The sequence below is a fragment of the Elephantulus edwardii genome, unplaced genomic scaffold, assembly GCF_000299155.1.
Source record: "Elephantulus edwardii isolate Elephantulus edwardi_28Jun2011 unplaced genomic scaffold, EleEdw1.0 scaffold00003, whole genome shotgun sequence".
NCBI classification, from domain to species: domain Eukaryota; kingdom Metazoa; phylum Chordata; class Mammalia; order Macroscelidea; family Macroscelididae; genus Elephantulus; species Elephantulus edwardii.
The window spans coordinates 35,741,481-35,752,177 of record NW_006399753.1 but is presented as its reverse complement, the minus strand read 5'-3'; the positions used below and the strand labels follow the sequence as shown (position 1 = coordinate 35,752,177).

The window sequence follows — 10,697 nt, the reverse complement described above, 5'->3', positions numbered from 1 at the left end:
TCGTGTTGTTTTTATATGTTGTCAAGTTGCCTGCGACTCATAGAGACCCTATGTACAACAGCCCTAAATCCTGCTCTATCCCTTACCAATCTCATTGTCTCTGACACACCTATTTCCACTACTCCAGTGACTGACTCAATCCATCTCATCTCATCTGAGCTAAACTCACCCAAGGCGTCAGAGGTTCCAAATCTCAGGTTTACCACAAAATACCTGAGTGACCTCTGGCAAGGCACTTACTTCATCTTTCCTAACCTTACTTGTAAAAGGGGGACAAATATAACTGATAGCAGGGATGTGGCAAGAACATAACTAAAAATAACGTGACAGTGACTGGAATGGAATGCCAGTTCACTTCCTTTACCAATGGACGCCTTTCCCGCCTCCCCACTCAACTGTGTATACTCAAAGGCCCATTTGACAAACACAATGGGTCAGTCTCTCTGGAACACTCACCATGGTAAGGCTGGTCACAGAGGCCCTCCTCTGTGCCTCCTTTCACCCAGACATCAGATGATCTTGTACTTGCGATAGCGTGTCCGTCCTTCAGAGACAGCCTGTACTGGGCAGCTCCATACAGAGAGGTGTGCTCACACTTCCACCACAGCATGGCCTTGGAGTCACAGGTGAACATTCGCAAGGAATCCACGGGTTTGGTGATATCTAGGCCCAGACACTTCTGAGACTGCAAATGAAAGAGCCGATGCTGAGACACCCACTTCCATAGCATGTCCTCGGTGTCCTGACAGTCCTTTGCTACAATCCAGTCATTCAGCGGCTTGATACACTTGCTCGTGTTTACATTGACGATGGTGAATGGATCATTACCTGGGTAAAGACAGTGAAGGAGATATTTCAGGATCGTAAACTGTATGAGCAGTGTGCCATGGTTCTTGCTTTCTAAGGGAAGTCTGAGTGCCACTGGCCTGCTCCACCCTCAGTGCTTTAGAAACCGCCATGTATTACACAATGGTAGAAGGAGAATGATTACCTGAAAACAGAGGCTCTGAAACTGGACTGTCCAGTTACAATCATTCCTCTGCTACTTCTTAACCATGTGACCAGGTCAAGTTATTTAACTTCTGTACTTCAGTTTCTTCACTTGTAAAATAGAGAAAATAACTGTATATATTTTGCATAGTTGCTGTAAACATTAACAAAGCTAATGTATATAATGTTTAGAGGCAAGGATGATGAGACATCATCTCATACACTTTGGGCATGTTGTCACGAGGGGTCAGTCTTTGGAAAAGGACACAATGCTGGGTACGGTAAAGAGTCAGAGAAAGAAAAAAAGACCTTCAACAAGGTGGACTGGCACAGACACTGCAACAATGGATTTGAGCGTAACAGCAATCATGAAGATGGCACAGGATAGAACGGAGTTCAGATCAATTGTTGATAGGGTCACTGTGAGTTGTAAACGACTCACTGGCTCCTCACAACAACAATATGCATATAAAGCACTTAGAACAATACATGTATTTGTTATTGTAATTCCATAAGAACAGCTCCTTACTTCTCATCTTCCTTAGCCAAGTGGTCTATGGTCAATGAAAATGATTCTGATCCTGTTTGTCCACTATTCTAACTTGCATAAATTGTGGCTACTGTTGTTAGATGCCTTTGAGTCAGCTCTTATTCATAGTGACCTTATGTACAACAGAAGGAAACCATGCCCCATTTTATAGCAGGATAAAGTATGACATGAATGTCTGCTTGGTTCTAAGTATATCTTCCTTGCCCCTGGTTCATGCTCGTAGCTGGGCCTCTGTGATACTCCTCTGCTTCAGGAAAGCTAGTGGTACAATACAGGAGACTTAACTTAAAGACCATTTCTGCTCTCCTCAAAACTTCATTCCCTGTCCTAGACCTTTTGTAGAAGATTGAGTTCATTATGGTATCTCAGTAGAGGTAAAGAGCCTTTTGTGAGAGTCTGCTTTACAGTGAAACAGAAATGAGAGAAAATGGAGGTCTGAGTTCTGAAGGTAGAACGGACCTGCTGTGAGATGGAAGCACTTGTAGGAATGTGACAAAACCTAGGTAGGGGAATGGCTACCAGGCTGTATGGATCACCTAGAGAGATAGAACCCTGAGCTCCAGGAATTACCTACAGGCCAATGAGTTACTCTTTCCTATTTACTCCACATTTGCTTCTAGAATACTCATGGATGGACTTAATGACCCCTTAAGAGCTCTGAAAGACTAGAGGAAATAACAAGTTTAAGAGGAAGATTAAAGAGAAGGACCTCCTGACTGCTTATTAAAGATGCATGAGTTGGGGGAGACCTCACTGATGACAAAGCTGAATTGTGCAAACTCTGAGCACTGGAAACCCAGAACCAAATTCTGTTTGGGTTAATAATAATTTTTAAAAAAGTATTGTTTTTCTTCACCATCTGATTTCTCTATAGTAAGATTCACAGCTGTTACAATAGACTACTGTAGGTTGCCATTTGAGTAGATACTGATTCATGGAAAGCCCATGTGTACAGAATAGGATTATTCCATGGGGTTTTCAAAGCCATGACCATTCAGCTGATCATCAGGTTTGTTTTTCAAAGGACTTCTAGGTAGATTTGAACAAACAGCTTTTTGACTAATAGTCACAAGCTTACCAGTTTCCACCACCCTGAAATTTTAAACAAGAGACTACAGTTGAACAATGTGATCCATCTTTTTTTAAGTAGTAAAATATAGTTCGGGACATTATGTGGAAGAGCATGAAATATATTAGACAAGCTTAAACAACCATTGTCAATGAACCAAAGAGTTAAGGAGAATTACTTGTGAAATTTTGGTCCCAAATGCACTTTCATTTTGATGCCAACTTCACAGTCACTGGTTTTACCAACACCAGAAGTATTTTCAAGTCATAGTTAATGGGCTATAAATGTTCAAAATTCTCAAACTGGGGAATTTTCATCTTGAGGGGAATTTCACCATGTAAATGATGAAGCTAAAATAAAATTGAACTGCAGTTTGTACTCTATAAGCAATTGGAAAAAAACCCACAGCAGCAGCAACAACAAAATAAATAAAGCTTAAAGTTATTTATGCTTTTTAATTTCTATTTTTAAAATATTGTACAGGGCTGCAGTTAGTTATTATTGCCATAGTTGCTTCCATCCCTCACTCTTTCCTCTTTGATATCATTTCTTTGATTCAATACATGATGAACACAGGTTGTGAAGCCAATCTTAAAATACTGGCACTCATACTTTTTCTAATAACCTTGATGTATATTCAGGAGGGAGCTCTGATGACCTAGATGTAAGGAGTTGTTCTGCCAACACAAAAGCAAACAGTTTAAATTTATCAGCTGCTCTGAGGAAGAGTTTTGGTCAACCTCCTCAAAAGCCCTTAGAAAACTGGCTAGAGGGACAGCCACAAGTCTATTCTGACTTGATAGCACATAACAACAGCAATAACAACAATATATATTTAAGAGTCATTCTAGCCTTACTACCTCTTGCCCAAAGTAATTTCTTCCACTTCTCCAAAATTAATTGTGTGTTCCAAAGTATCAGGAATTACAACAATGAGAACAATGTTTGTACAAGAGAAGAGGTGGCCAGCACCCTTGAGGAACCTTCCTCCCTTCTGCTCTGCACACTCCCTGGTTGCCCTCTGGGCACTCTGCTCTGTGTCTCTTGCCCCAAACAAGTAAGTTGGGAAAGCAGCAGTTTTGCTTTCTTTTTCAGTTTGGACTTCTAGAATATTCTAGTTGACTTTACAGTGATCAACTGTAGTTCTCAGTATTGTGAATAGAGCAAGGGATTAAAGAGTAAGAGGTGAAGACCAGCATCTGCTACGCGTAAGGCAGGAGACCTTAGGCCACAGCCTTTCCAGGGCTTTTCATTCTTCAAACATACAATGAAAGCAGTGGGATAAATAATATCTAAAGACACTTTCAGTGATAACATTTTATGCTTCCACAACATAACAGTTTTACGAGCTATAAAAACTTCACTAATCTTTGCTGAGTTTTTTTGCATTTTGCTCTAAAATAAATGTACACAAGGTGATTATGTCATGCTACTTTAATTTCAGCTCATATTAATCTTATTTGTATTAGACATATGAAATTAGATGATTGAGCAAATACCCTTGGGTGGTTGTTGTTGCTATGTGCCATCGAGTCATTTGCAACTCATAGCCACCCTATGTATAGAGCTTTAAACGCTGTTCTATCTTGTGCCAACCTAGCCATCTTAAACACACTTATTCCCACCACTCCAGTCACAGAATTGATCCATCTCATAGAAGGTCTTCCTCTCCTTCGCCACCCCTCCACTCTGCCAAACATGATGTCCCTCTCCAAGGACCAGTCCCTCCTTGCAACATGCCCAAAGTATTTCAGACGAAGCTTCAGAATTTTTGACTCCAAGGAGCAGCCCGGTTTCACCCTCTCCAGAACAAACCTATTAGCAGTCCATGGTATATTCAACACTCTTCTCCAGCACCACAGCTCAAAGGCATCAATTCTCCTTCTATCATCCCTATACACTGTCCAACTCTCTGATGCATAGCACATAATTGCGAAGACTATAGCCTGGATCAGGCACACCTTAGTCTCCAGTCTGATACCGTTGCTCTTCAGTACTCTTGAGAGGTCCCTCACAGCTGACTTTCCCCAATTCAACTTGTCTCTTGATTTCCTGGCTGCTGTTACCAAGAGTGTTGATTGTTCAGCCAAGCAAACTAAAACTGTTAACTATCTCAATCTCTTCACCATCCATACTGATGCTTCCAATTGGCCCAGTGGTGAGAATCTTTGTTTTCTTGATGTTGAGCCTCAATCCATACAGGATGCTGCAGTCCTTGACCTTCTGCAGCAAGCGCTTCAGGTCCTCCTCAGTTTCAGCAAGCAGGGTTGTGTCATCTGCATAACGCAGGTTGTTGATGACACTTCCACCAATTCTGATGCCACATTCCTCTTCGTACAGCCCATTGTCTCGGATGATCTGTTCTGCATACAGATTGAAAAGGTATGGAGACAGAATACATCCCTGATGGGCCCCCTTCTTGATTTTGAACCATGTAGTGTCTCCTTGCTCTGTTCTGACGACTCTCTCTTGGTCCAAGTATAGGTTTCGCATTAGCACAATCAAATGTTCTGGGATTCCCATTCTTCTTAGAGTCAGCCACAGCTTGTTGTGATCCACACAGTTCAAAGCCTTTGCATAGTCAATGAAGCACAGATTGACATTCTTCTGGTATTCTTTGCTTTCTGCCAAGATCCATCTAACATTAGCTATAATATCCCTAGTACCATGACCTCTTCTAAATCCAGCCTGTACATCTGGCAGTTCTCTGTTGACAAAATTGTTCCAAATGTTTTTGGATAATTTTCAGCAGAATCTTGCTTGCATGTGATATTAATGATATTGTTCAATAATTTCCGTACTCTGTTGGGGCACCTTTCTTTGGAATTTCCTTTCCCCATTTATATCACCTTTTACTTCTAGTACACCATGAATTAAAAACCTCTCATGCACTCTAAAATAAGATAGGAGAGGTATAGAACAGCACCAAGCAACAATTAAAGCATGCCACTTTAAAGACTAAGGTGCACCTGACCTAATGCATTATATTTTCAATTGTTTCATATGCTTGTGGAAGTTGTATAATGAATAAAGAAGATTAAGAAGAATTGAGGCCTTTGAATTATGGTGTTGGTGAGGAACACTGACTATACCATGGACTTCCAAAGGACAACAAATCTATATTAGAAAGAGTACAACCAGAATACTCCTTAGAGGTGAGGATGGCGAGACTTTGTCTCACATACTTTGGTCATGTATTCAGAAGAAACCAGCCATGGAAAAACACATCACGATTGGAAAAGTAGAAAGTCAGTATAAATGAGGAAGACTCTCAACAAGATGGATGTGCATAGTGACTGCAACTTAAGCACAGAAGAGATTGTAAGGATGGTTCAGGATTTTGTTGTATATGGAGCATACTATGAGTCAAAGAACACTCGATGGCACTTAGTAACAAAAACTCATTGACACCAAATCAGAATCAACTCATAGCTGATCCTCCCTTAGGTTTTCAGAGGCTGTAAACCACGTGGGGAAGATGTTGTCCCAGTTTCTCCCATGGAGTTGCTGGAAGATTTGAGGTCGAGAGAGGGGCTACATTTGGGTTAGCAGTGCAACTTTGTACGCACTAGGCTGCCAGAGTTCCCTAACGGCAAGAGCAGTAATTACTAAATCACCAAATCTCTGAATGTAGATACATGCTTTTATTTTAACCATGTATTTGAATCAAGAATGCTAAATCAGTGTTTATACTAGAGTGGCCACTTAGCATCGATCTTAATTACTGATATGATTTAAAGTAATCCAATGGCCTACCTATATAATGTAAAAAACCTTCACACCTAAAATACTAGCTAGTGAAAATGCTGTTCTCTTTCAGGATGTTTTGCCTTCTCTTTCCTCACTCTTAACATGAGCTGTTCAATCTATTTGGGTCTTGTGATCCTTTTGGGATGAGAGGTGAGTGGGAAGAAGGGCTCTGAAATAGGCTAGATCATCATGAAACAGAATCAACTCAGTGGCAATTGGTTTGGTAATTTCTAAGCTAGAAAAAAATTTCTTAACTAGAAGATCTGCTTTGAGTGCTTGGGGTGGTGATGGTGGTGGAATCTACCCTTTACTTTGAGCGAAAAGAAAGGACAAAGGCTACCAAGACTATAAAAATAATAATAAATAATAATTGCATGGGGAACAGAAATATATATATGATATATAAAATATTTCAAAAATGTATTACAATTTTAACAAGCAACTACAGAGCAATTAATAAAACATTAAAATGTTATCTTTTACCTTCAAATATAATATTGAGAGAAATCTAAAAGGCACAGATAGATGAAAAGAACAATTGTCACCTCTAGTAGTACTTTTTATATGCTTCATTCTATAAATATAACCCAATGGCGCCCAACAGGAAGTGGCTAATTAGCACTATCACAAACTGAAAGTGAAGTTTTAATATTTCTACCTCCATCAAAGGAAACTGTCTTCTAATAAGCCATAAGCCAAAGAGTTTTCCATATTCCAAAGGGAAGCTGGATATTAACATTTTACAAGCCACAGATGGAGAGTGAAATAGGTTTGGAAAAGTAAAAATAAAGATGGCCACATCTGTAGTTTCAGGTGAAAGTTCTGCAGCTCACACAGCAAGTGTTTTACAGAGTGTCCACTGTATGTGTGAGCAGAGTGAAGAGACTTAGTAAGAGAGGATCAGAAGTTTGGGTCCTGATGTGGCATTTGGGTCCATGGCAGTTGACCGGGAGTCAGAAAGTCATAGACGAAGACTTTAAGAAGTCCCTAAGGAATGTTTTACTTCAAGTTGTTAGCATTCCCAGGAAGGTATAAAAAGCAAACTAAGCATTGGCATGTCTCCAAAGACACAGCATTTCTCATTTAGCAACTGGGCAACGAAGTCCACTCAACAAAAACTTAGCTGCTTGCATGCTATCTCCAGCATCAGGAAGCTGACACACTGCCAAACAAGTGACCAAAATGGTTCAAGTTTCAAAATCTCAGTGCTTCCCCTAATAAGGTGACTAGTCTGGTCTCAGGGTGAGGGGAGGCTGACCAGCAAAAGTTGAAGGAAGGACGCAGGAAACCAAGTACCTGCAGGAACCTCGTGCATGGAAAATGAAGTTAAGCGGATGCTCTGTGCTTTCTGGTGTTGCTGAATTAAGAGTCTTTGCTTTGGTTGGGCAGAGAGGGCAGGACTGTAGAGAACACAAAAAAAATACAATAAATTTTAAAATCTATGGGAACACAAAATATGACAAAGTAAATGTAGAGAGAAACACAAAGGCTAGTGATTGAAAAGGTAGTACTTAGCTGCTGCCGTGAAATAAATTTTCCTTGGTGTGTGTTTGTGTGTGTGTGTAGCGACCATAACAGAATTTTCATAGCAATAAAGTACTACATTGTGAATATATGCAAACAGATATGTGTGTGAATATATACATACATAATATATATTTTTCTATAGATTTATATATCTAGTGGCATAGTCCATAGAGAGTTGTGCTGCTAACAGCAAAAGTTACGCCTCACTTGAGCCAGTAGCTTCAGGGGAAAAGACAGGAATCACCTCCCCTAGAATTTAAAAGGCATCTGAAGAAAGGAAAGATACAGTGAGGATGTGGTTTGATATTGTAACAAATGGCATTGATCAAATCTAGTTAGTGTCATAAATCATAAATGAACGTGAATAACTGAGTAAAAACCAAAATATTTTAAAAAGCCTCCAAAACTCTACCAGAAGGTTAGCTATGATTTAGTTCCAACTTAGCAACAATGAATCTGAAGGGATTTTGTTTTTCCTTTAAAAAAAATTTTTGTCAAAGCAGAATGGGGAAATGTGAATGAAATTCAAATTGGGTCTATTACATGGTCCTTGGAGTAGATAAGGCAATGCCACCCACACTTTGAGAAAACTTGTTTCACACTCCGAAGAAAGCCTTAGATTAGTTAAAATGAAATTAAAAGCCACAAGCAACCTACCAATATTTTTCAAAAATTCCCTTAACCATATTTCACTTCCTTATAGAGATAACAGCAGAAGTGGTTGGTTGGGGCAACCTATTCATGATTCATCATGTGGCCCAACCAAGAAACAAAGTCCTCAGCACACCTTTTGCCAAGACACAAAGAGAAAGTAAAAGCAAACTTTCAGTTAAGGCCAGGATGAAGGGTGGGCACTACCCCGAGCATCAGGGCGTCCCTTCCTGGAGGGTCCCAGGCACAGAAAAGGTGCTTCAGCTGGAGGCCGCCAACTTTGGAAACTCAACAACCAATTACCAGGGAAGGTGGCTGCTCTGGGTGGTGAACGAAGACAGAACACATTTCTATGTTCATGACCACATTCTGAGAAGATGACTTGCTTCCTCACGATGGGCCATTGGCGTCAGGGAGTCTTCCCTTATCCTTTAAGCTTTGAGAGAAATATTTCTGACACTGGGGAAAGGAGGTAAAAAATAAGAAAGGTGGGAGGGTAGGGAATAAGGAAGAAGTACATTCTCCAAAAGGACAAGGACATACTCCAGAGAAGCAACACTGTAAAAGGTTGATCAGGAAAAGGAGGGGAGGGAGACGCTCAATGAGACTGAGCAGTTTCTTGACACTGGTCCCTCCAACTCCAGGACTACCCTACCCAGTCACACCCCACAGCAGCCTTTCCACGACCCTGGAGGGCAGGGGAGTGCCGTCCCTGCCAGTTCTCCTCTTCAACTCCCTTTCCAGCTCTAGACCTCAGAGCAAAGCAGACTGTGACCAGACCCCAGAGGGCAGCCCTGACCTGCACCTCGGATGGAAAGTCAGCAGAGCTGGGAAGTGGAGGCCAGGCGGCAGAGCAGCCATGCCCTCAGTTACCTGTGGTGCCAGAGGGCTCCGCGGGCCCGAAGCACCCCACGAGCAGCAAGAGGAAGCTCGCCGTGCTGTGGGGATTCGCCGGGGGCGTCCTCATTGTGTACCAGCTCTGGCAGTCCAACCTCGCGCAAGTAGCACCCACAGTCCCGGGAGTGTCCAGTCCACCAGTCTACCGGGGTTTCCCGGCCCCGCCCCCGCCTTGCCTCCCTGTGCCAATCAGATCGGTGTCTCCCTGGGGCAGGGCGGAGGGAGGTGGCGTAGGTGGGGAGCTCCTGGGGAAGGCGGAACAGGACCCTGAGCCAGCTCAAAGCACCTGTGGGATGCAGGAACCGCATGGAGACAGAGATGGGAAGTGCGCCCAGAGGGTGCGTGCAGGGCACTGCGCAAGTTCCTAGGTTTACGTGAGTTTCCTCTACATCAACAAGGTGAGGAACGGTGACACTTGGTGCAACTTGACATTGCCCTGAAGGGAAGATTGGGTCAGTTTGAGACCTTGAACCCTACCTAGGGGACTCCAGTCAGCAACAGCTCTTCCATTACAGAACTTGGCTGGAGAAGTTACTACAACGTACTTCATGGGAGAGAGGAAATGCTTCTTGATGTTACAGTTTGCCAGGAGCTGGCACAGACTTGCAGAGATTCTATGCACAACAGAAGGAAGCACTGCAACTGCAGCTCCGCCGGTCCTATGCCTTCCTCACAGGCATTGCTGGTTGAGCCGATAGCTGCAGATAATGTGTCAATCCATCCCCTGGAAGGTTTTCCTCTTTTTTGCGGGTCTCCCTCTGTTTCATTCACCATCCACTTTAGCAAGCACGATGACCTTCATGGACTGGTCCCTCATGATAATATGTCCAAAGTAGATGAGACAAATCCTCTGCTGTACTGACCTCTAAGGACCAGTCTGGTTTCACATTTTAGAAGAATGATTTGTTAATTTTTCTGGCAGTTATGGTATATTCAATATCTTTCATCAACACTGTAATTCAAATTCCCCAATTCGTGAGCCTTCTGTTTTCTTTGATAAGCTTCCCAATGCATATAGGAGACAATTGAAAACAGTACAGCTTGGGTCATTAACACCTTAAAGCTTAAAGGGACATCTTCCCTTTTTAACACTATGAAATATCTTTTGCAAAAGATTTGCCCAATGCCGTGTTTCCTTTTATTTCATTACTGCTGCTTCCATGGGTGAAAGTGTGGGTTGAGTGTGGGTTCAAGTAAAATGAAATCCTTGACCACTGCAATAATTTATTTATGTATAATGTGTTATTGCTTATTGGTCCAGTT

At 41.9% G+C, this 10,697-nt stretch overlaps 1 protein-coding gene across 1 annotated transcript in view; it reads right to left on the bottom strand.

Moving 5' to 3' along the window:
- LY75 (lymphocyte antigen 75) overlaps window positions 1-9,504 on the bottom strand; it is a 10,017-nt gene extending 513 nt beyond the window's left edge. The window contains exons 1-2 of the mRNA XM_006879487.1: window positions 9,411-9,504; window positions 457-828 (exon numbers count right to left, since the gene is read on the bottom strand). Coding sequence (XP_006879549.1) covers window positions 457-828; window positions 9,411-9,504 — 466 coding nt within the window. The remainder of the gene's footprint in view (window positions 1-456; window positions 829-9,410) is intronic.
- Between the last annotated feature and the right edge of the window lie 1,193 nt (window positions 9,505-10,697).